Below are 24,307 nucleotides of genomic sequence, written 5' to 3'. Positions count from 1 at the left end.
CTTTAGCGGCCAACTGCTGAACCCCACCACGTGGCCCGCCCTACCACACAGCGGCCACCGCCCAATATGTCGACCATGCTTCACTCCTTCACTGTGAAAACAAAACTATTTCACTAGCAAGGTATACGTGCGCTACGGAACACGTTAGAGCGACCCAAACGGATCAATCTTTATGGGCGTTTTGGTCCGTTTGGAAGAACACAACATCAATCTAAAAAAGATTTGTTTCATTTCATTTGATACAAATTGCTACCGAGGAAAGGTGGTTATACCAGCGCGTGTCGTGAACTACTTAGAACTCTGTTGTGAACCAATTAAAAAAATTAAATTTCTAAAATGTTCATAACCCATCCAAGTATAACCGGCTTTCCACTCCCGAAAGCGGCGTCCTCATCGGCGCCAGGGAACCGAAGTAGCGAAGCCAACTCCTTGGTCGCAAGCCAGGCCCGCCGGTTTAGATCGAACGCACGGTCCGACGCCATCCCGAGGCGATCTCTGCGTCGTCCAAGGGCTTTGGACAGGCATTGTCTGTTCGAATTTTGGGTTAGGCCCAAGGCCCAATCTGAAATTAATTTCTGAAAAATCTCAAAAGCCCATTCATGTAGTGGGATGAGGAAGTAGGAAATAGTCCCACATTGCTAGTTTAGGGGGAGTTGGACCAATATATAAGGTATGTTGGTTCTCACCTCTTGAGCAAGTGAGCAAGGGAAATTCCTACGCGCGCTCCTCCTCCTTCTCCTCCGCTCGCCTCGCCTCGCCTCGCCTCGCCTCGTCACGACTCGCGCGCGCCGCGTTTCGTGGATCGAGTTCGAGTTCGAGTTCGGGTCGTGCTTATCTTTTTGGCAGTCGGAATCCGTTGCGGACGCGTAACAAATCCCGATAATAGCGGAGTCGGTTTTGGTTTCCTAAACCGAACCGAAGTCCGCCTGCGTGCCTATATAATAAGACTACCCCGGACTCCGGAAAAACGACGTCACAACCCTAGCCGTCACGCCCACGATCCAATCTCGTTGTTCGCTGCCAACTGCTGCTCCATCCCGTCGGCTGCGTGCACAGATCGCCGGGAGAGCAGGCCTCCGGAACCCCGACCTTCGAGATCCTGCCTGGGAGACGGTCGATAAGGTTTTTGGGGAGCGTTCTCACGCGACTGCTCGCTTCTTCACGTCTCTGTTTCGTCAGCATCTTCATCACCAATGGCCGACGACCTCGGAGATCCCGCGGCTCAGGCTGCCGCTTTAGCTCAGCAGCAGCAGGCTGTCCAACTCCAAGCCCAGGCAACTGCTGCTGCACAGGCGCAAGCGCAGGCACTGGCCGCTGCTCAGGAGGTAGTCAGGGCTGCAGCTGCTTCCGGCGTGAACATCGACGCCACCGGACTCGTCACCGACCTCAACAAACAAACACAAGAAAAGAGCACAGCACCGTACGTAATCTGCTATTTCTTGCTGATTTTGATTAGTAGTTCTATTATTCATGCCGTGAAATTAGATGAGTTTTATTGCTGTGCGTTGCTATTTAATTTGTCTAGTTTGCATGATATAATGTGCTACATGTTTTACACACTGTCTTTCTGGATTAAATATTCATCGAAATTACCTAATTTATCAACAATCCAAAAACCTTATTCGTGTAGGCAATTTTCGATGTCTCAATTTGCTGTCGCATTGAAACCACCTGTGTTTACTAGACTGCACTTTAAGAGGTGGCAGTATAAATGTCATATGTGGCTCGTGGCTATGGGCGCATGGTGGGCGGTACAACACGGGAAGACTCAAACAATTGCTTCTCAGCAGTTGTATGTTGAGGCTTGTGTTGTAGTCGTTGGTGCGATCTGTAGTGTGCTGGGAGATAAGCTCGTTGATGCTTATCTGCACTATCAGGATGCCAAAGAGTTGTGGGATGCGCTCGATGCTAAGTTTGGCGCATCTGACGCTGGCAGTGAGTTATACGTCATGGAGCAGTTCTTTGACTATAAGATGGTTGCAAACCGATCTGTAGTGGAACAAGCTCATGAGTTACTGACTATGGCTAAGGAACTTGAGCAATTCAAGTGTCCACTACCCGACAAGTTTGTCGCCGGGGGCATCATCGCCAAGCTTCCTCCCTCGTGGAGGAACTTTGCTACTTCACTAAAACACAAGAGATAAGAAATCTCTGTGGAGAACCTGATTGGGACTCTTGATGTTGAGGAGAAGGCGAGAGCAAAAGATGCTGGCCCCAAAGGCAACACACAAGAGGGTACGTCCACTGCCAACATGGTTCAGAGGAACAACCACAACAACAGTAACAACAAGGGAAAGGGAAAGGCATTCAATAATGCTGGTCCAAAGAACACTACCACTTTCAAGAAGAAGAAGAAAGGAGGCAACAAGGACAAGGATCCTTGCTTTGTGTGCGGAGGACTTGGCCATTGGGCGAGTAACTGCAAGGAGCGCAAAGGAGGACAGATTCGGCAAAAGTTTGCAAATTTGACCATTGGCAACAATGAAGATGCAGGCAGGTATGTTAATTTATTTACTGTACTTTCTGTGTGTCAGTCCACCGATTGGTGGGTCGATACATGCGCAACTATTCATGTGTGTGCTGATATTTCCTTGTTTTCTTCATATCAGGCCATCAGCTCCTCAGTGATGATGGGGAACGACGCCCATGCTTCTGTTCATGGTGTTGGCACGGTGGATCTGAAGTTTACTTCGGGAAAGATCGTGCAGCTGAGGAACGTGCAGCATGTGCCCTCCATTCAGAAGAATCTTGTTGGTGGATCCCTCCTTTGCAAGGACGGATTTAAGTTAGTGTTTGAGTCCAATAAAGTTATCGTGTCTAAGTATGGACAATTTATTGGTAAAGGTTATGAGTGCGGAGGTTTGTTCCGCTTATCCCTTTTGGATTTTTGTAATAAGGTCGTGAACAGCGTCAATTCTATTAACAATGAGTCTAATGTTTGGCATTCACGACTTTGTCACATTAACTTTGGTTGCATGACGCGATTAGCAAATCTGAGTTTAATCCCTAAAATCACTGTGGCTAAAAGTTCCAAGTGCCAAGCTTGTGTGCAAGCGAAGCAGCCTCGCAAGCCTCACAAGGCTGCTGAGGAGAGGAACTTAGCACCGTTAGAGCTCATACATTCTGATCTTTGTGAGATGAACGGTGTATTAACCAAAGGTGGAAAACGTTACTTCATGTCTTTCGTTGATGATGCGACTAGATTCTGTTATGTGTATTTATTAAAATCAAAGGATGAAGCATTGCATTATTTTAAGATCTATAAAGCTGAAGTCGAGAATCAACTTGAGAAGAAAATTAAACGTTTGCGGTCTGACCGCGGTGGAGAATATTTCTCCAGTGAGTTTAATTCATTTTGTGAGGAACATGGCATAGTCCATGAGAGGACGCCTCCCTATTCGCCCCAGTCAAACGGGGTTGCTGAGAGAAAAAACCGCACGCTGACTGACTTGGTCAACGCCATGTTAGACACTGCTGGTTTATCCAAGGCATGGTGGGGGGAGGCGCTTTTGACTTCGTGTCATGTCCTAAATCGTGTTCCCACAAAAGATAAAGAAGTCACCCCATATGAGCTATGGGAAAAGAAGAGACTCACACTTTCTTACTTACGAACTTGGTGCTGTTTGGCGAAAGTCAATGTGCCAATCACCAAGAAACGTAAGCTTGGACCAAAAACCGTTGATTGTGTTTTTCTTGGCTACGCACTTCGAAGTGTTGGCTATAGATTCTTGGTTGTAAATTCTGGAGTACCTGACATGAGCGTCGGTACAATTATGGAGTCCAGGGATGCTACATTTTTTGAGGATATATTTCCCATGAGAGATATGCATAGCACATCTAGAGAGGATCATGACGTACCTGCTGAACTCGTCAGTTCAGAGGAACATCAGGATCATGGTGTAGCTCCTGAACCCACTATCCCAGTGGAAAATCTTGAACAAACACGTGATGAGATTCCTGAGGAGGATGACAATGAAGCCCCTATTAGGGGCAAGCGACAAAGGACTATTAAATCCTTTGGTGATGATTTCATTGTGTACCTTGTGGATGACACCCCTAAAACCATTAATGAGGCCTTTGCATCTCCGGATGCAGACTATTGGAAGGAAGCCATTCGTAGTGACATGGATTCTATCATGGCTAATGGTACGTGGGAGGTCGTTGACCGTCCGTACGGGTGCAAACCTGTAGGATGCAAGTGGATATTCAAGAAAAAGCTTAGGCCTGATGGTACTATTGAGAAGTACAAGGCGCGACTTGTGGCCAAGGGTTTTACCCAGAAAGAAGGTGAAGATTTGTTTGATACTTACTCACCTGTAGCTCGATTGACCACAATCAGAGTATTACTATCACTGGCTGCCTCATATGGTCTGATTGTCCATCAAATGGACGTTAAGACAGCTTTCCTTAACGGAGAGTTGGACGAGGAAATTTACATGAACCAGCCAGATGGATTTGTAATAAAGGGTCATGAAGGCAAAGTGTGTAAGTTATTAAAGTCTCTGTATGGCCTGAAACAAGCTCCTAAGCAATGGCATGAGAAGTTTGACAAAACTTTAACATCTGCCGGCTTTGTTGTAAAAGAAGTTGACAAATGTGTATACTACCGCCATGGTGGGGGTGAGGGAGTTATACTTTGTTTGTATGTCGATGACATACTAATATTTGGGACTAACCTCAAAATGATTGAAGAGGTTAAAACTTTCTTGTCGAAGTGCTTTGACATGAAAGACCTTGGTGTAGCTGATGTTATTCTGAACATGAAGCTCGTGAGAGGCGACAATGATGAGATCACTTTGTTGCAATCTCACTATGTGGAGAAGATCTTGAGTCGTTTCGGCTATGCTGATTGTAAACCTTCTCCAACTCCTTATGATCGAAGCGTTCTGCTTCGAAAGAATCACAGAATTGGAAGAGACCAATTGAGATATTCTCAGATTATTGGTTCACTCATGTATTTGGCTAGCGCAACTAGACCTGACATCTCTTTTGCTGTGAGCAAACTGAGTCGGTTCAATAAGAATCCGGGAGATGATCATTGGAGTGCACTCGAGAGGGTCATGCGCTATCTAAAGGGCACAATGGGCTATGGTATACACTATACTGGATACCCCAAGGTACTTGAGGGTTATAGTGATTCAAACTGGATATCTGATGTTGACGAGCTAAAGGCCACGAGTGGATATGTGTTCACACTCGGAGGGGGCGCTGTTTCATGGAAGTCTTGCAAGCAAACGATCTTAACCAGATCAACTATGGAAGCAGAACTTTCAGCATTAGATACATCCACAGTTGAGGCCGACTGGCTTCGTGAGCTCTTGATGGACTTGCCGATTGTTGAAAAACCAATACCGGCGATTCTTATGAACTGTGATAGTCAAAGTGAACAGTTCTAAAGATAACATGAAGTCATCAAGACACGTCAGGAGACGTCTGAAATCTGTCAGAGCAATGAGAAATTCCGGAATAATAGCATTGGGATATATCCCAACGGCTAAAAATCTAGCAGATCCCTTTACAAAGGGTCTATCAAGGAATGTGATAGAATCTGCATCAAGGGAGATGGGATTGCGACCCACGTGAGTTACCATGGCGGTAAACCAACCTATGTGATCGGAGATCCCGTGAATTAGGACCTGGAAAACAAGTCATTGGATAACTGAGGAGAGTGTACATTCTTTATCCCACTTCGTTGACGATGCATTACTCTCGTGTACTGTATGGTAGGTTTTTTAAATTAATGTGTTCTAACGCGTTGCATTAATTTGCAAGGGAGATACTGTCCTACAGAGTAGTCTCTAAATAACACACCTATATGAGCCTGACTGTTGGTCGCAGTCTATGAGATTTGGATGGTCTCTAGTAAGCTCATGAAAAGGTCTGAAGAATGACTTATATGCTCCACACCGCGGGGTAGCATTCGGCAGCCCAGTACCGGACAACAATTTAGTGAAGCTCTAACACAGAAAACTGACAATTCAAGGTTTGTCCATTGTTCAGTTGTGCGTGAGTGAAGCAATTTGTTTAGGTGGATGTTCAACCTTAACCGGTCTCCACTGAAACGCTGGTATATCGAAAACAGAGTTTTAGATCAACGGCAATTTTATATGTGCTTATGAGATATTGTGGGGGATTGTTGGAATTTTGGGTTAGGCTCAAGGCCCAATCTGAAATTAATTCCTGGAAAATCTCAAAAGCCCATTCATGTAGTGGGATGAGGAAGTGGGAATAGTCCCACATTGCTAGTTTAGGGGAGTTGGACCAATATATAAGGTATGTTGGTTCTCACCTCTTGAGCAAGTGAGCAAGGGAAATTCCTACGCGCGCTCCTCCTCCTTCTCCTCCGCTCGCCTCGCCTCGCCTCGCCTCGTCACGACTCGCGCGCGCGCGCCGCGTTTCGTGGATCGAGTTCGAGTTCGAGCCGTGCCGGGTCGTGCTTATCTTTCTGGCAGTCGGAATCCGTTGCGGACGCGTAACAAATCCCGATAATAGCGGAGTCGGTTTTGGTTTCCTAAACCGAACCGAAGTCCGCCTGCGTGCCTATATAATAAGACTACCCCGGACTCCGGAAAAACGACGCCACAACCCTAGCCGTCACGCCCACGATCCAATCTCGTTGTTCGCTGCCAACTGCTGCTCCATCCCGTCGGCTGCGTGCACAGATCGCCGGGAGAGCAGGCCTCCGGAACCCCGACCTTCGAGATCCTGCCTGGGAGACGGTTGATAAGGTTTTTGGGGAGCGTTCTCACGCGACTGCTCGCTTCTTCACGTCTCTGTTTCGTCGGCATCTTCATCACCAATGGCCGACGACCTCGGAGATCCCGCGGCTCAGGCTGCCGCTTTAACTCAGCAGCAGCAGGCTGCACAACTCCAAGCACAGCAGCAGGCTGCCCAACTCCAAGACCAGGCAACTGCTGCTGCACAGGCGCAAGCGCAGGCACTGGCCGCTGCTCAGGAGGTAGTCAAGGCTGCAGCTGCTGCCGGCGTGAACATCGACGCCACCGGACTCGTCACCGACCTCAACAAACAAACACAAGAAAAGAGCACAGCACCGTACGTAATCTGCTATTTCTTGCTGATTTTGATTAGTAGTTCTATTATTCATGCCGTGAAATTAGATGAGTTTTATTGCTGTGCGTTGCTATTTAATTTGTCTAGTTTGCATGATATAATGTGCTACATGTTTTACACTGTCTTTCTGAATTAAATATTGATCGAAATTATCTAATTTATCAACATTGTCCTTGGCGCAGTGTTCTGACGAGGCATTCTTCGCGAGGAAGAGAGCAGAAGGGCGAGAAACAAGCTCTGCTTACCCCATTCTAGAATTCGGCACCGCCCCTCTCCTCCTTGGACTCCGGCCGCCGTGCCCGAGCCGCCGCAGCCCGGCCTCTAGCTCCCGCCGCGAGATCTCTGCCACCGGCAGGAGCAGTATCGACCTCGGGCTCGGTCGCCGCCGACCTCGCCTCCTCCTACGAAGATGACGCGAACGATGGCGCTTCGCTCCGCGATTTCCCGCCGCCGCCGGGGCCAATTTTCTTCCCGCGCCCGCCACCGGACCCCGCCCGTTTCGGTGTGAGCTTCATCTCGACCTCTGCTCCCTGCCGCCAGCCCCCCGCCATCGGCATCTCCGTGCTCTTCGTTGTCGGGCCCGCCCTTGTGCCCCGTGCTCCCTTGCAGCCCAAGTCCGAGCGAGCTCGCGAGGGAGGCGCCTCCAGAGGCCGCGTCACTAGCAGGAGAGAGGGCAGCGCCGCCGACACAGCAGGCAGAGGCTGACGAGGAGTCGCGGTAGCCGGATTTGTAGGCGACAAAGGGGGAGACCCTGGTTCCCCGGCAGACTTGGTGGAGGAAGCCGAGGCATGATGGGGGAAGACGATGGGGGGAAGATGAGGCAAGTAAAAGCAAAGCAACAGGTACCTAACGAGCTTCGTGATTTCCCTGCGGCGAAATAAGCAAAGCAACTTTTCTAAGCCAAAGTCCTTGGTGACTCCCCGCCATCTAGCCCCACCGTTGTGGCCACACACGTGTCCCCCAAAGTTTGTTAATCCTCTGATAGATACAGTACTAATTAGCAGACCTTCCATCTTGTCTTCTCACATTATTCTCCCCTCGCTCTCGCGTCTCTCTCTCTTTCTATATCTGTGTCGATCTCTCAGGCGAATTCGTGGTAGGGAGGGTGGCAATGGGGATACTGATGACCCGCTGGTGCGCGTCCTTGAGGCGGGTCTTGAGCTTGTGGATCTCGTCGGCGAAGTCCGAGCGGCTCTGGACTTTCTTCAGCTCGTGCGCGGTCCGGCGGACCAGCGACGCCCCTCCGCCGCCGCGCGGCCTGCAGGTGAGGCGGTGCACTCTGCCTGCGCCATGGAGGGCCGCTCCTCCTCTGCCGCCTCCCCTGCGGGCCTGGGTCTCGGCCGTCGCCGCCGCCCCGCCCTTGCATGCCTCGGAGGCCGCCGCCGCGGGCTGAAGTCGCCGCCGCCGCCCCTGCAGGCCGTTGCGGCCGCCGGGCCCCTCCTCCAGCGCGACAGATCGAGCCGCCCTCCCGCCTCCTCTTCCACCATGGCCGCCGTGCTGGGCTCCCACTCCTCCCTCGTGGCAGCTCCCTCCACTGAGCCGTCCGCACCAGGCTCCTCCTCTTCTCCTCCCGTGCGGCGGATCCAGGTGCCGGCTTAGGTACTTGGTACTGTGAATGGATGAGTTCATTTTTGTTTTTCTTAACACTTGGTACTGTGATTGAGGATTGAGAGGTACCTGGTAGTCAACTGTATAATTTCATTTGTTTGACGTAGTTTAATGTGCATTTTAATGCTAACGTACGAAGATGTACCCCACGTACTTGTCATGTGACTCGACGTATTTGTGATGTGTCTTGATGTACTTGCATGTGTCTTGATGTTCTTGTTATGTACCTTGATGTGTCTCTGATGTGTCTTGATGTACTTGTCATGTGTCTCAATGTATTTGTGATGTGTCTTGATGTACTTGCATGTGCCTTGATATACTTGTCATGTACTACCTCCGTTACTAAATTCTTGTCGTTGTTTTAGTACAAATTTGAACTAAAACAGCGACAAGAATTTAGGAACGGAAGGAGTATTTGTGATGTGCCTTGATGTACTTGCATGTGCCTTGATGTACTTGTCATGTATCTTGATGTGTCTTGATGTACTTGTCATGTATCTCGATGTATCTGTGATATGCGTTGATGTACTTGTCAAGTATATGTCACGTACTGTGGTTTTTTCCTGAAAAAAATGTGATGTGCCATACGATGTAGTCGTCTCATAAATCCATATTAACGAGGTACTTAAAAAGTGATAATGTACATGTGATGTACCATACGATGTACTCCTCTCCTAAGTTCATGTATACGAGATATTTGAAAACTGATAAGGTACAGTTTATTTACCATAATGTACGAAATATGTACTTCAAAACATATTATGTACCACAATGTACTTGAAAATGGGACAGAGATGCATAGAATGAGAGAGAACCAGAGAAAAATAAAGAGTTGTCAATAAAAAAAATACGTGCCTACCACAAGTACTACTTCCCTGCTAATCTCTCTGTGCCACAAGTATTAGTTCCCTGCTAATCGCTCTGTAGTATAGGACAAAATTAATTAATTTGGTGGGCCTAAAGTGAAACATGTGGCTGGGAAGATGGGGCTAGATAGCCCCGGAGTCACCGCCTCCGCGTTACTTTTCTAAGGGTGCGTTTGGTTAGCAAGTAAAAGCAAAGCAACAGGTACCTAAGAAGCTTCGTGATTCCCCCTGAGCGAAATAAGCATTTCTAAGGGTGCGTTTGGTTAGCTTGCTTTTCTGTTTTTGCTTCTAAAAGGCAAATAAGCTAACCAAAGGGCTTTGTTTCATAATAAAGCAAAGCAAGTTGATTTTTCTAGTTCATTTCACAAAGTACCTCCTGAGTTACTTTCATCTGCTTTTGCTTTGCAACTTTCAGGTTTATTACCCACTGCCACCCATAAGTCATACCGATTCGTTCTATTTTCCCCCAGCGCTCGTCGCTCTCTCCCTTTCACATCGCGCCGCCCGTCTCTCCCTCCTCCATGATCGGCATCCCCCAATCGATCTCGTCCTCCTCCCCTCCCTCCCATCGGCTCCATCGAAGGCCCGCCGCCGCCTACCATCCGCCGCCTCCCCGTCCCATCTATCTCCTATGGCGGCCGCGCCCGCAACTTCCTCCCATCTAACTCTTCTGGTGGCCGCCGCCCGCCTTGGCTCATGGATGGGCGCCACCCCTCCCAGCCACGGACTCTGGCGCCACCCCTACCAGCCCCTTCCTTCACGGCGTCTCCATGGCAGGCATACGGGTTCGTCCCCACTCGAAGTCAACGCAACGACAGCCGCAGAACCTGGCGTGGTGGAGGTCGGAGACAACCAGCAGGCGGCACCAGCGCAATGGGGTCGCGCGAGGTGGCGGAGCAACGCGGGGGGCGCACGCAGAGGCGGGAGGGCGACCTCGTGCGGAGGCGGCACGACCGACTCGCACGGAGGCAACGGGATCCGGTAAGGGGCGTGGCCGAGATCCGATGGAGGGCCGGCAAAGGCTAGAACCATCGGCCATGGGGGCACTTCGGTCGCCGAAGGGAGAGGCGACGAGGAATCAGGGGAAGAGGGAGGAGTCGTATGACTCATGAAGGCTCACATGTGCCTGAGGTTGAAGAAGGACTGGGACAGAGGATGCAGAAGAAGGAAGAAGCAAACCGGAACAACCAAACGAGCTTTTTGCTTTTTCAGAAAAGCTGCCTTTTGAGAGCAAAAAAAGCAAAGCTGCTTTTGTCCAAAGCAAAGCAAAACCAAACGGACCCTAAAACGAAAGCAATAAAAAGCAATTTTCTGTAAAAGTAAAGGACAACCAAACGCACCCTTAGATTGTGACAGAACCATAACACTCTGGGTTGTTCGATTTTTCCACTATTATTTATTCTGCATTAATGGTCCGGTTATTCGATTTTTTCACTATTATTTATCTGCATTAATGGTCCGGTTGATGGAGAATTGGGAATTGGAAAATAAAGACGGTAGCTGCGGGTTGATTGGGGGACGAGGCCAGCAGAGGGAAGAAGGTATTGAAAGGGATTGGAGTTTGAGTGATAGAAAAACGTGAGGTCACCATGATTCGGACAGGTCAGTTGCAAATGCTAAATGAGAAAATGCATGAGAGATGAATTTATGACCACAAAATGGAAATTCTATAAGTAGAGATAAGTAGAAAAGATTTCATGGGATCCGGTTCGAACACTAGCATACCAAGCTGCTGCCAGCAGAACTCGCCGGTCCCGTGCAGCCTCCTAGCCGCTGTTCTACTCCGCGAAATCAGAAATTGCCTCAACTTGCAAGGTACTGTGTACTACGGAGTACCAGATCTTCCAGCCTTTGTCCTTTTCTTTTACAAGTATTTTTTTAATAGATTATCTATTAGTCTGCTGCGGGAACTCAAATTGTAACTGAGATTGACTTAGCGGTGGCGGCTAGTAACGACAATTGTAGTGAATCTTTCTGTTCTTGCCGTGCGTAACAGTGAATGACTCTTTTAGAACAGATACATTCATATTTGGACTAATTTGAGTCACTTAATATGAGGCGGAGGGAATATATCATATGCTTGTTGAGCCTAAGAAGAACGTTTTAATCCTAGAATATATGCGTTGCTGCGCACCTGCGCCCATCACTTGCGACAACCTATCTATCACGGATGAAGAATATTAAAAATTTGTTCAAACATGTGGTGAAATTTGATTGGTTGAAATCTGTACAAATTTTCCCCGTAAATTTTTTGTAAAAGTTTGGATCTAGTTATCAACAAGTACTCCTCTCAAAAAAAAATTGTGAACAGGTAATTGCAACTCCTTGTTAGGTAACCTGTAGGAATGCACACAACAGTAAAATCATAGAGAACACTAAGCCTAAGGACTACACCTTTTCCTCCTGCCATGTAAGCAGTAAAATCCTAGAGAACACTGTAAGCCTAAGCACACAGCAGTACAAGGTTAAGATATGGTCACTTGAAAATCACATGATATGTTGTCTTCAAGTTTTGAACGGTGACATCACACCTTTTCCTTCTGTCATTTAAGCACCTTGTGCAAAGTCTTTATCGTCTAAACACCCAACTGAAAAATTCAAACAAAAAACTGAATAATCAGCATGAAACAAAAAACTGAATCACACACATATTGTTTGTCCAATGGCTGCACCAGTTTGCCAACTCGACAGGGTCACCGGAGAAATAAAGCTGGATGGCTCCTGAAAAGAAACTGAAGATAGTTTTTAAAACAGGTAATTGCACAAGTAGCCCAACGACTTAGAGATGGGAGCATTTTAGTCCGACAAGTTACAAAGTGAGCAAAACTAATCCTAAAATTTGAGATTCGGATTGCTTAGAGGTCCAAACCAATCAGGTGTTAACACGTGTCCAGTTTAGTTGGTCCAACAGTTTGTGTTTTTTGCTGAAAACCCCTTGCACTCATTTAAAATGTTGTGTTCAGCCGCGAGCTCCTCGTTGCCGTCTCCGACCACCACGCCTGATCCGACCCGCTGGACGCGCTCTGCCACCTTTGCCACCATGTCCGCCTTCGATTTTTGTTGGGGATTGTCAAGAGGTGATTAATTGTACAAATTGTTGCAGTCTGAGGGGCTTTTTTGTGAAAATTCCAAGGGCTCTGTGTTGCTGCTTTGTATCCTTTCGGACTAATTGGACTAAAATGCTACCGAATCTCAACTTTTAGGAGTAGTTTTTCTCACTTTGCAACTTATTTGACTAAAATGCTCTCACCTCTCAAGTAGTTGGGCCAGTGGTGCAATTACCTCTTTTTAAAATAAATTAACTTTGTAATTCAGACCCGCTTGAAAACACACCTCATGTACTCTTTAAAAATTGAAGAAGTCAACAAGTTTAAACCTTGTAGAACCTGATTGAGATATTGCTCTATTTATCCATGATGAAGTGCCACACTCGAGTATTATTGATCCTTAAACATAATGATAGCAAAGTACTTGTCAAAGTTTTTCTTTATAGCTTGAGTTGCTTGAGAACAAGCAACATGCTAAGCTTGGGGGACCTAATACATCCAAAATGTATCGACTTTTCCAAATACTTTTGATATGAAAATTGTCCGGAATCTCATTAGTCAATTATTATTATTGTCGGAACTGACGCTATTTTTATTAGAAACACCTTATGGTCTTTTGCATGCAAGAAATCATCGAAATAAAATAAAGTGAAAATACAGGGGATATATTTATTTTTATGCGAAAAGGAAGAGACCAAGCACTGGAACGAAGCGAGAGGCGCCAGGAGGACCCCCAAGTGGGCCCCATGGCGAGGCCGTGCCATTTGGGCCTCGAGCGCCGCGTCGCTCCCTCCTTTTGCATGGAGTTATATAGGTGAAAAAACCGTAATTCCATAAGCACGGAATTTTTTGAGAAACGGAGCGCCGCTAGGAGCTGCCGCAAGATTTTGGGACTAGATTAATCCTGGTGATCGTGATTACATTCCTTAAATCACCTTTTTGTTCTTCTTCATTGCCTCAATTACCTCCACCACCATAAGCACCTTCCTCTTTCCTCACCCCCCACCACCCCCTAAAAAAAAAGAACAACTCCTCTTGTTGTCCCGGACCGTGCACCACCTCGCCTTCTTCAGCGTGGCGTTGTGCTTCTCATGGATGATGTTGCTGACATATTAGTGTGTTGTTTGATCTTGTCGACAATGCTCTGATGTGTGTACCTTGTATGAAATGTAGCAGATCTTGTGTGCAATGCAATATAATGTGGTCGATCTTATATGAAATGTAGCAAATCTTTCATGCAATGTAGCAGATCTTGTATGCAATGTAATGCGGTCGATCTTGTATGAAATGTAACACATCTTGTATGCAATGAATAAAATTCAGATTGGCTCAATGTTTTCCTGCGACTTAGATTAGAATTATAATGGTTGACCTGACGTTGACAGAAAAAAGACGTCAGCTCTAATTTTTCTCTCATAAGAACCATCACCGATAGTTCTTGTTGAAGGAGGCGTCAAAGATAACCAGGTCTGACGCTTTTTACGGTCCAATAAAGTCATTAAAAATACCCCGATACGACCCATGAGGCTCGGAGAAGACTATTCCTGACACGCCTCCTGGAAGAAGAGTCAAAAGGTTTTCCTCGGTCATCTCTAACACTTGATCAGTGTGAGGTTTTCTGATGCGTCTCAAATAAAGGATTCTGTAGTAGTGGCTTTTTTCATGGTGTTTGCATAGCTAGGCGTTAGAGTAATTAGCTTCTCCTATCTGGCGCTTTCTATGAGCGAAGTGTCAGTAAATTTCAAGGACACTCTTTATAAGGAACGTCATGATAGGGATTGGTTGTGACGCTTTTTAATTTTGCGTCAGTGGTGAACTTGTAATAGTAAATTCTCTAGTGGTGATTACTTTTGTTTGTGGACTCCCTCTTAACAATACAGATGTCTTACGACTCAATCAAACCGAAAAAGCCGCTAAACTCCGTTAACGCTTTTTCCTTTTTTGAGGGTCGATAATTGTCTTGTGTTATTTGATATCAAATCTAACACATCTTGTGCCGTTAAATACTTCAAAACCCTAGCTTGGCTCGGCTTGATAACTTAATAAGTTGGCTCGTTAAGCTTGTTACTTAGCATGAAGAATTCATTTGGTTGTACGAATAATAAAAATAATCATTTATTTAGATAATATATTACAACTAAAGGGCATATATTGTACTTTTTTATTTTTGAAATACACATTCATTATTGAGAAATTTTATATGAATACATACTCGATTTAATGCAGAATTACAAAAACTTGCATGATACAACTCTACTTTTTTTTGAGAGTGATACAGCTCTACTGCTCCCTCCGATTATAAATTCTTGTCGTCGTTTTAGTAAAGGAGTAAGAGTTACGAGTTTTTGTTTTCCAACCATGATTGTCACCTCGCTCGTGGAGACCAAAGTAAACGAAGCCCAAACGACAAACATAGGCCATCGAACTTGAGATCTAATGGGCTATTCCCTCCGTTCCAAAATATAATGTGCCCACACTTTTCGAGGTCTAACTTTGACCATCAATTACACCAACAAAATATGAATTATAAGTTATAAAACTTATACCACCGGATTCATATCTGAAAGATGTTTCCAATGCTATTATTTTTATAATGCATAATTCACATTTTGTTGGTCTAATTGATGGTCAATGCAAAATCTCAAAATGTGTGCGTGCATTGTATTATGGAATGGAGGGAGTATATACCAAGGTAAATATAAATTTCTCTTTAAAAAGATTGGTCCAACGAATGCAGGCCTTTCACCACTCCCGATAAGACACAACTGGCGCCTGAGAAAGCGAATGTGAAGACAACATCTTTTTATGTTACAAATGTTCAAATCATCCAGGGAGAAATTGATACTCCGAAATCTAACGGATGACTCAAGACAATAAATTCAATCGCCTTAATTAGATATATTCTGAAAATTAACAACGAATGTGGATAGCATGTTCATACTCACGAGTTCCAAACAGTAACAGATGACCCTACATTTTTATTAACAGGACGAAAGCAACTCCCATGGTCGTATCTGCTGTCTTACTATTCCCTCCATTCCTGAATATATGATGTTCCAATTTTGTACTAAGTAAAAACTTCTTAAAGTTTGATCAAAATTATAAAAAAAATCTAGCAACATCTAAGATATTCTAATTTTGTTCTAAGTAAAACTTCTAAAGTTTGACCAAATTTATAGGTAAATTTACCAGCGCCTACAACTTCTCCAAATTAGTTTTATTAAATCTTACATGATATATGTCTTAATAGTATATCTATTTAATATTGTAAATATTAGAGCGTTTTTATATGAATTTTGTCAACTTAGAAGTTTGACATTTAACGTAAAGATAGAACGTCTTATAGTTAAGAACAGAGGTAGTAGTATTTATAGAAGGTACATTATAGAAGGTACATTATGATTCTCAACTTTTCATATTCCTACAGCAGAAGTATCCATAACTATCATGTACACGCCATAGCACATTTCTTTAATGATTGTTTTATTGAAATTCCACAGTACGGAGCAACTAGCCGAACAACACCACTATGTGGTAAGCGCCGTGTCGAGCATGAAAGGAAAACAGGGCTAGTTTTGCCACCCCGTCACCCTTGTGCGTGACCAGAATGCACTTGCCCTAGTGTAGCAGATCTACAAATAAGTTAAACAGGGCTTTGTAATAACATTGCTTTTAAAATGATCAGGTAACTATTATATGTCAGCTTCCGAACCTGTACAATAGGTGATAAGTGATTCACCCGAGTCGCCTTCAGTCATGCCTCTGGCAATGTAATCAACCGGGATCCAGAGTCGTATACCAATGCAGTACCACAACTAATAAAGAGAAACATCAGACACACTAAGAATATAGGCTTAAAAGCATATGGAACTAACATCAAGTTTTAACAATAATCCGATGCATACTTTGCGCATTTCACACTATTTTTGGCACCACCACTAGGCACTGACAGAATAGTCCCAAAGAATGAAAGATTTTCATTGCCACAATTTGGACATGGTCCCTGAATATCAGAAGATTCATCAGTCTGCACTCTAGGTAACAATCCTTAACACATGACAGACACGAAAAAGAAAGTACCTTCAAAATTAGGAAGTCTTTCACTATGGCATTAGTAATTGCTTGTGCTACCCAAAATATCAGAGGCAGGGCAGCAAACCACGTGAAGATAAAACTGAAAGGTTCTGGCAACTGCAGATTCAAAATTTTGACTTAGTATATTGTAAACTCTGTGTATTGCATTCAGTCTCAGTACAGAATCTGAATGAACTTTAGAAAAGTAATGATACAAAAATGACAAGGCCACATGAGTCTAGATGAAGAGGACTTTGTAAGCAGACACCACCAAAACAGATGTCGGACACAAGATAATAGTATTTCAAAGCAAATATTACTTCATTTGAAAATAAATTGGTATAAAAAACCTGGTGTTATCAAATACTAATGTACTCATGAAGAAGTTTCTATTCATCTTACTCGATACTTATATTCATTTATGTAAAGAATAATAATTGATTAAAATGAAGTGGAATAATACGTCAGGTACTACTCCTTATGATGCTATAAGAGGTAAGTTATGTATACAATAGAAAATTGTTCCACCATTTTTAGCTAAGTTGTTCTGGTATTTCATAAATTACCCTTATTCCGTTTCATATGCTCCATAAGTTTCACCATATATGTCCTTGGCCACGGTAGAATCCCTTTCAAAGTATGTTCCATTGAAGAAACTAGGAGTTGAGTTATTACTATATATATTCATATCAACCCTTACTTAAATGCATAGAAAGAGGGTAGGTGGTTGTAACTTTGTAATATGTCACATTTTTCATTAGTCTTTTAAATTTTGTGCTTCCATGGTTCGGCACATTGTGGGTTGTGCAAAGACTAGCTATATGCACATGCTTTGCTAAGGAATTAATTCATAAGTTGTTTAAATGCGCTTTTATCCTTATATTCCTAAATTTTGCGCTGAATAATATTTATTTCAATATATTACATCAATCCAGTCAATTGTAGTCAAAAGAACATTGAATGGGTTCAATTACATTGATACATACATGTACCATATGGAATGGGTTCAATTACATTTAATTCATAACAATATAGATAATAGCCTCAATGGAGTGAACGGACGACCACCAACTTAGATCTTTATAAGAAGTAAAGATATAGTAAAAAAGAGGGAGTATAAGACAAAAAACATAAGGTTCCACTATCCTTCTTTTGTTACTCATATTTCTGGTGTACGATATATTTCTCAAAACTGAACATGCCCTAGAAATTTTCTGAATCTCACATTAGCTTGTTGGTGGTTCAATGAACACTAACCTCAAGAAGATATGTAATCTCAAAGCCTGTAAAATCATCGAGGAAGAAGAATCTGGAAAGAAATGTAGATTACACATTCCAAAATTAGTTAGTGACGGTAACTGAGCAGCCGAGAACAATAACATTTTTCCATTTAGTTTAATGCAACCCTGTAAATTCAGAAAGAATCCAAACAAATCTCTTTGATGTCATGTCATATAACCATTTTCATATAGTACGCAACTATTAGTCATAACCAGCGAACTTCTCGACACAAATGCTAGCGCTTGTTGCGCTCACCTCACGTCATCAGAATGAGCCAGTGCTTCCCCTCTATCTTCCTTCCATTGATACCCGCAGGATTATACGAAGTACAACAAAAATAAAATTAATGTTGACTCGGCTCACATGGGATATTGGCTGGTTGTGGCATGGCTACATGCAAGATGGATATTCAAAGTGCAAGACATTATGTATGGAATCCATGGATAAAGGAAATTCAATAAGTATTTATCCTTTGGTTTATGAGAGCTTGTTTTGCAATCTTTTCTGACAAGAATTTTAATACAACACCCCACTTCAATATATTTTGGTATACTTTTTTGCAATCAGTTCTTGTGGCTATGAACTTTCGTTTGGGTCTCGTGTTTTTCTCCTACTTGAGCAAAGACATGATATTTTTGTATTGACAAGTCAATAAACATCAAACTTTGGAGCTATTATGTTATTCACTCATGTCTGCGCATACAGATAACTGTTTACCAGAGAAAATGGCATCATGTCACATGGAATTGAAAGGTTAAGCACAATCATGGCCATTCAGAGGGTTGAGAAAAGGTACGGGCTTCGGACAAGCCAGGGTATGGGAAATTCGATGGTGCATCCAGGAGAACATGTTCCCAGATGAAAAAGAATTTTGTGTATGTCATCTAGGTTCGTGTAGTTCTCATTCAAAGACAATAATTTTTATGCCCTGTGAAAAAAGAGAGGCAAATTTAGTACTGAAGAAGTTCTCCTTTTGAAGCAGTGAATTTATTTTTGGTCCAGGACACAAATTGGTGCTTTTAACATGAAACTTAACAGGCATGTCAAGGACTCAAACATGTATACACAAAACATCAGTTATTTTATACAGATTTTAGTTATTTTATTTTATTGTTTTCCCGGTCTAGGTGCACCAGGGAGCTAATACACACCTCACACAGGGGTATAGGCTAATAATTTAACGCAACTGACTACATATTCTGGGATCAGATTGAATCATAACCACGACCTCTGTTGTCGTGGTAAACACAGTTGATGTGCTGGTGCCAATATTTGCTAGTGCGGCCCATGTGGTTTTGGTCTGCATGCCTATCACTTTCGCAGCTTAGCTTGTGGTCCGATCTGTTTCACTGCTTCGATGAAACGAGAAAAAAGGAGAAATCCGGTGACATCTAATGCGTGGAGAGCGGTCAACAGAGAAGACCACATGCTGAATGCCATGCAGCTAGATTTTCCATTTCATATCAACACTCACAATGTAAGAGCTACAACAGCCGCCGGAACATTTAGCAGGAACATCTTGAAGTAGTCAACAGTCAAGTCACTGTAGACCTGCGCAAAATTGCATAATTCGTGAGTGTGAGGTTGAGTTTCAGCACACATAATCTTGATGTCAAACCCAACCCAAGGAAACATTGGCAAGAAGATTCTGTAAATTTGGCAAACAACCCTCACTACATATGAAATATATACAGCTTTATTAAATGATATAGATATAAGAATGCTTTTCTTTCTAGATTATCAATGTCATAAAAGAAAAATAACTAATAATTGCTAGTATAACCTTAAATATCCTACCAGTCAACCATGAGCAGCAAAGAAAACAAACTGCAAGAGTCTATTCTTTAACATTTCAAATAGATTATACATGTTTGGAACTAGAGAATACATGGAATTCCTAATGAGGGGACTAGTAAAGTAGAAATCAATAAGTCAATACCTACCTTTCGACTCCGTAAGCTGCATCTTGGACCTTCCTGTACGATTTCACTTCCTTCTTTCTAGGCAAGGCAAATATCAAGAAAAACTAAGCAAGCATGCAGGATTTTTTTTCTAGAATACACCGAAGCGGGTGTATCATCCATTAAAGCAAGCATGCAGGATGAAGCATATATATATATATATATGTGTGTGTGTGTGTGTGTGTGTGTGTGTGCTTCAAATGTAAATTTCTCATATGAGTATATGAACTGAAGCTAACATCTAAATGTCACAATAATTAAACTACTCCCTCCGATCCATATTAATTGTCTCAAATTTGCCCAAATATGGATGTATCTATGCCTAAAAAACGTCTAGATACATGTAATATTGCAACAATTAATATGGATCGGAGGGAGTACTTAGTGTAGCCTACAGCCCATATGCTAAGCCTGATAGCTTATATCTAGGTATAATGCAACAAAGTAGCAACACAAAGCGTCTCATGCTACAATTCTTGCTTTTGCTGCTTCTTAAGCTATTTCAGAGTAAGTTTCTGGTCTTAGACACAAGGGTGGGCCAAACTTGGCTGAATCTTATTTAGTTCCATGAATGTGCGTTTTTTTGTTGCCAAGCTACACATACATAATATTCTAGAGAATAAGAACCGACCTTCAATCTGAGCTTTAGTTCATCAAATTCGATATCTGTCATAATGGGTTTGCCAGCCACATAAGCCATGGAGGCTTCCAAAAGCCTTTGCTCATCCGGGCCTAACACAAGAACAATGGAAAATTTGTATCAACCATGACAGCAAAATCAAATCAAAGTAAGAAAAACCAAACGGGAATTCCTTACTTAGCATAACAACACTGCTTCCTTCCCACATAAGTTCTTCCTTAAGGTTATCAAACTCCTCATTCGACATGATTGCCTTCTTGTCATAGTAGAACGACTAAATAGCAAGAACAATATGAACCGATTAACCAGTAAGTAAAGATGTGTAAATAACTAGTTCAAATTGTAAAGTTTCCGCAACTGATGGTCGTCCACCATTAGCGTTTGTAGAGATGCACGAAACATTGATACTTGGTACAGTACGTAGAAAAGAACAAGCGGTGACATAGAAGAAGCACGAACGTGCCTGCAGCGCCTGGAGGAACTCCTGCTCCATCTCCCCTATGGACTTCTTCTCCTTCCGGTCGAGGTTGCAGTAGGGTAGTACGTTGCTGTCGACCACATCGTCTTCTCGCTGCATCCGACCCTGCCGCTCGGCCTCCGCGGCGCGAGGCCGCAGCCGACTCCCGCCACGGCTCGGTGCGGGCGTCGACGGTCGCACCCCCGTTAAGATGCGGCACCTCGGCGAGGTGGACGCGGAGGCGCAGGGCGCCCGGAGCATTGGACGAAGGAGGAGTGAGGGGAGGCGTCGTGGCAGCGAGAGCCTCGCATCGGAGGCCATAGCGTTCGGCGACGAGGCGAGAGGGCAAAGGTTTCGCTCCGCGTGGTGGATATTTTTTGTGTGGCGGGAGCAGGGCAGGGCAGGCGACGAGGAAGGGATAAGTAACTTCTGGCTCCTCAGCGATTTGAGTATCTTGCTCGTCCGATCACGCGTCCAGTCGATCGCAACGGTTCATTTGGAGCCCACGTGCCGACCAACCAAGGTAGTTTCTTTCAGCTAATAAACCCGCCTACGTGTCCTGGGGATTTATTTTCAGAGAAATATAGGCTCCTCGCCCTGTTCCATTTCATATGGAACGAAACAATATCCAGATTCGGTATTACATACCCCTAACAGGGTCAACCGAGTAATTGAAAACCAAAAGTTTGTTTATCCTGTTACAGTGCCAAACCATATGCAACTGACTGTTTTCACCCCCTCTTCATATTTTTCTCAATTGACAAATAGGCGCAAAGGGACTTTTATCTCCAAGGCCCGGGGTGTTCTTGGAGCCATCGCCTGTGAGGTGCGACGTTTGATTTGGGGAGCCTCCACCACTTTGGCCTACAGGCATGCCAACAGCCTTTCCGACCTCTAAATTTTCTTCTGGATGCACAGTGGTTGCCGGCGCTTTAACAACCGCAACAGGCTGCCAGGGCACCTAGATTAAAGACCAATTCAATAGAGAAAATACCATATCATTTCTGAATTTCCAGATATTCCATAACATGGAAGAAGCTATCATATTAATAACAACATTCTTTTTTTTCACTCAACCACAGTGTAGCTAAATATTCAAATGAGACCACAGCAGGTCTCTGCAAAATGACAGCCAGATCCTTCTTCCCTCCTCCCTCGAGCGCACGAACCGCCGCCTCCCTCCGAACACGCGAGACGCCGTCGCCCACGAGCTGCCACCACCTCTCGCTGCGGGACAGCCGCCGCACCCCCGCCGTCGATGGGTCGTTCCCCTGGCGAAAGAAGTGGACGTGGCGTCCTTCCTCGCCCCACCGCCCCTGCCGGAGTCCTTCTCCCCGCTCACCGCTGCAGAGGCGGAGGGTACCGACGGGGACGCAAATGAGGAAGAGGATCCGCGGGGATCAGAGTGATCTGGCGGAGATAGGTCAGAGGGTGAGGAGCGGCATCTCGATGCTGGGAGGAGGAGGCGGACGAAGGAGATGCCATCCCCAGCGTGACCGGGGAGGTGTTGGTGTTCGTCAGGCACATCTCCACGCGACGTGAGACGTGGCTCGATTTCTCCCTCTTCATCAGCGAGCGTTATGTGCTTTTTAGTGTCTCGATTTGAGCACGTTTGGTTGAGAAGAGAAGTAATGCAGCGGGAGAACCTTTGTTCAGAAAGTTTGGCGGCCATGGTGGGCACCTGGTAATGGCAGCTGCAGCGGGTGAACTTTTTGTAGTGCAGAGTATCCATCTCTTCTCTCCAATGTTCATTGCTTCTCTTTTGGTTCAGGATAATTGGAACTTGTACAAATTGGAGCCACGGTATTGCAATTTGGATGCCAAAACGTCGAACTTGGTAGATTATGCCAGTTACCACAAAATATGACCTTCGAAATCAAAGATATTGCAAAAGGAGCTTAGAGTACATATACTCTATAAACCCTCAAGAGTGCTACAACATTGGAGCAATGCACTGGACTTCTAAATTATTGAAGAGTTCCAAATGTGCCATTTGGATAGGTCAACCCAAAAGGCTCTAAACTTTTGGGCTTGTGTTTTAATTATAAGGTTTAGCTATTCGATCAACCTATATGTATGTGCAACAGTGCAAGCTTCTTTGCTTGGCTTCAGTTAAGGACTTAAGTTTAAAATAAAAGGGCTAGCTGTGCTTTGTGTCTTGGAAATGTGCCAATCTGTTCCTACTAGAAATATTTTCAAGCCTGCTTTGTTCATAAGATCAGGCCCTGTAGGTTGTCCCTGCTCTAGATTATGCAGACTCAGCTTTGTTGGAGGATGAGGGAGAATTATGTTAGTTTCTAGGGGAAACTATTTTGATTCTCTTGTAGATGACCTTATGTTAGGCAAAAAATTGGTTAAGAAAAAAGGATGCAAGTCAATAATATGGTGGATTGTGGCTGTTTCCGGATACTCGTTAACTGCTCGCTAATTCCTAGAGGGGGACTTGTTATTCTATTTCTCGATCAACTTGACAAGTGTGGATAACCCTTTCAAGAAGTTTTTTGGAGAGTGCACAGAGCTTAATGTCAAGCTTGGTCGCTGTTTCTGGCAGGAGGTTAGTCCTGGTTTCTCTCGCTCATTTCATGACAGGTTAAGATTTTTTATCAGTCTAGAAATAATCAGCGCATTGTTTCTAGCTTAGAAATGTTTAGGATTCATGAAAAGGATGTCTATCATTTGGAGCCTGAGATTGTTTTTATAGAAGCTTATTATTGTTTTTTTTTGAGGAAAAATATTCTTGATAAGATTTGCAGTGAAAAAAAAAATATGATCAATTATGTTGCAAAGAGTACTTACATGTCATTCTGTTTATTCTGCCATTTTCCAGACGAACAATGACTTCGATGCAAAACCAATGGTTATGTTTTTTGGTCAATATTCTACAGGGAAAACAACTTTGATTAAGCACCTGTGAAAACAAGCTACCCAGGTTTCAGCTTTGTCTAATACAGAATACATCAGCTGTCTTGATTCAATAGTGGAGATTTCTTCCTGGTTCACTTATGTTTCTGCTGGACCAAGATCCTTCATTTTTGACGGGGCCTGGTCCGAGATCTGATTCACCTAACAATTGAATTGTACCTCAGTGGCACATACTAGGTGATGGTGCTGCATCTCTTCTCATTTCTCTTGATTTAGCTTCGTTGTACAAATTACACATCCCACAATAAAGTGATATACTATACTATAGTGCTACAGGTTCTTCTGTTTGATTCTCAGTTACTACTTAAGCTTTCCGTGCATTTTGACTGTCTTTCTCGCTATCATATTACTACCATCCCACAGGTGCAGATGTGGTCCTT

At 44.1% G+C, this 24,307-nt stretch overlaps 3 protein-coding genes across 7 annotated transcripts; 1 reads left to right on the top strand and 2 right to left on the bottom strand.

The window, feature by feature from the left end:
* The first annotated feature begins 2,190 nt into the window (after positions 1-2,190).
* Positions 2,191-2,948, top strand: LOC112270004. 2 transcript variants are annotated; one of them, XM_024457605.1, is made up of 2 exons: positions 2,191-2,493; positions 2,610-2,948. In XM_024457605.1, the coding sequence occupies exons 1-2, from the start codon at positions 2,253-2,255 to the stop codon at positions 2,783-2,785; spliced, it is 417 nt and encodes a 138-aa protein (XP_024313373.1). In that variant the 5' UTR covers positions 2,191-2,252; the 3' UTR covers positions 2,786-2,948. The 2 variants fall into 2 exon arrangements, with proteins under 2 accessions (XP_024313373.1, XP_024313374.1); XM_024457606.1 differs by having other exon boundaries at positions 2,191-2,497.
* A 5,185-nt stretch (positions 2,949-8,133) lies between these two features.
* LOC106865683 (spidroin-1) lies at positions 8,134-8,700 on the bottom strand. The gene has a single exon (XM_014896279.1). The coding sequence runs from the start codon at positions 8,698-8,700 to the stop codon at positions 8,134-8,136; it is 567 nt and encodes a 188-aa protein (XP_014751765.1).
* Positions 8,701-11,975: 3,275 nt separating this feature from the next.
* Positions 11,976-21,406, bottom strand: LOC100829324 (PGR5-like protein 1A, chloroplastic). 4 transcript variants are annotated; one of them, XM_024462556.1, is made up of 10 exons: positions 21,012-21,379; positions 20,726-20,822; positions 20,540-20,640; positions 19,891-19,947; positions 19,422-19,498; positions 17,924-17,975; positions 16,673-16,783; positions 16,498-16,595; positions 16,305-16,407; positions 11,976-12,277 (listed from the first exon to the last, which is right to left on the bottom strand). In XM_024462556.1, the coding sequence occupies exons 1-9, from the start codon at positions 21,324-21,326 to the stop codon at positions 16,347-16,349; spliced, it is 969 nt and encodes a 322-aa protein (XP_024318324.1). In that variant the 5' UTR covers positions 21,327-21,379; the 3' UTR covers positions 11,976-12,277; positions 16,305-16,346. The 4 variants fall into 4 exon arrangements, with proteins under 4 accessions (XP_024318324.1, XP_024318322.1, XP_003557298.1 ...); XM_024462554.1 differs by having other exon boundaries at positions 11,976-12,266; XM_003557250.4 differs by lacking the exon at positions 11,976-12,277 and adding an exon at positions 15,918-16,224 and having other exon boundaries at positions 21,012-21,406.
* Between the last annotated feature and the right edge of the window lie 2,901 nt (positions 21,407-24,307).

This window comes from Brachypodium distachyon, chromosome 1, assembly GCF_000005505.3.
Source record: "Brachypodium distachyon strain Bd21 chromosome 1, Brachypodium_distachyon_v3.0, whole genome shotgun sequence".
In the NCBI taxonomy this organism is placed as follows: domain Eukaryota; kingdom Viridiplantae; phylum Streptophyta; class Magnoliopsida; order Poales; family Poaceae; genus Brachypodium; species Brachypodium distachyon.
The sequence above is the reverse complement of the archived record's forward strand: the minus strand, read 5'-3'. Positions and strand labels throughout refer to the sequence as shown.

Coding starts and splice junctions, on each gene's coding strand:
- LOC112270004 (XM_024457605.1), top strand. CDS start 2,253: ATGGTTCAGAGGAACAACCACAACAACAGTAACAACAAGGGAAAGGGA. Junction 2,494..2,609: donor TGGCAACAATGAAGATGCAG/GCAGGTATGTTA, acceptor TCTTCATATCAG/GCCATCAGCTCCTCAGTGAT.
- LOC106865683 (XM_014896279.1), bottom strand. CDS start 8,700: ATGAACTCATCCATTCACAGTACCAAGTACCTAAGCCGGCACCTGGAT.
- LOC100829324 (XM_003557250.4), bottom strand. CDS start 21,326: ATGGCCTCCGATGCGAGGCTCTCGCTGCCACGACGCCTCCCCTCACTC. Junction 20,823..21,011: donor AGTTCCTCCAGGCGCTGCAG/GCACGTTCGTGC, acceptor CTTGCTATTTAG/TCGTTCTACTATGACAAGAA. Junction 17,976..19,421: donor GCTGTTGTAGCTCTTACATT/GTGAGTGTTGAT, acceptor ATTTCTTTCCAG/ATTCTTCTTCCTCGATGATT.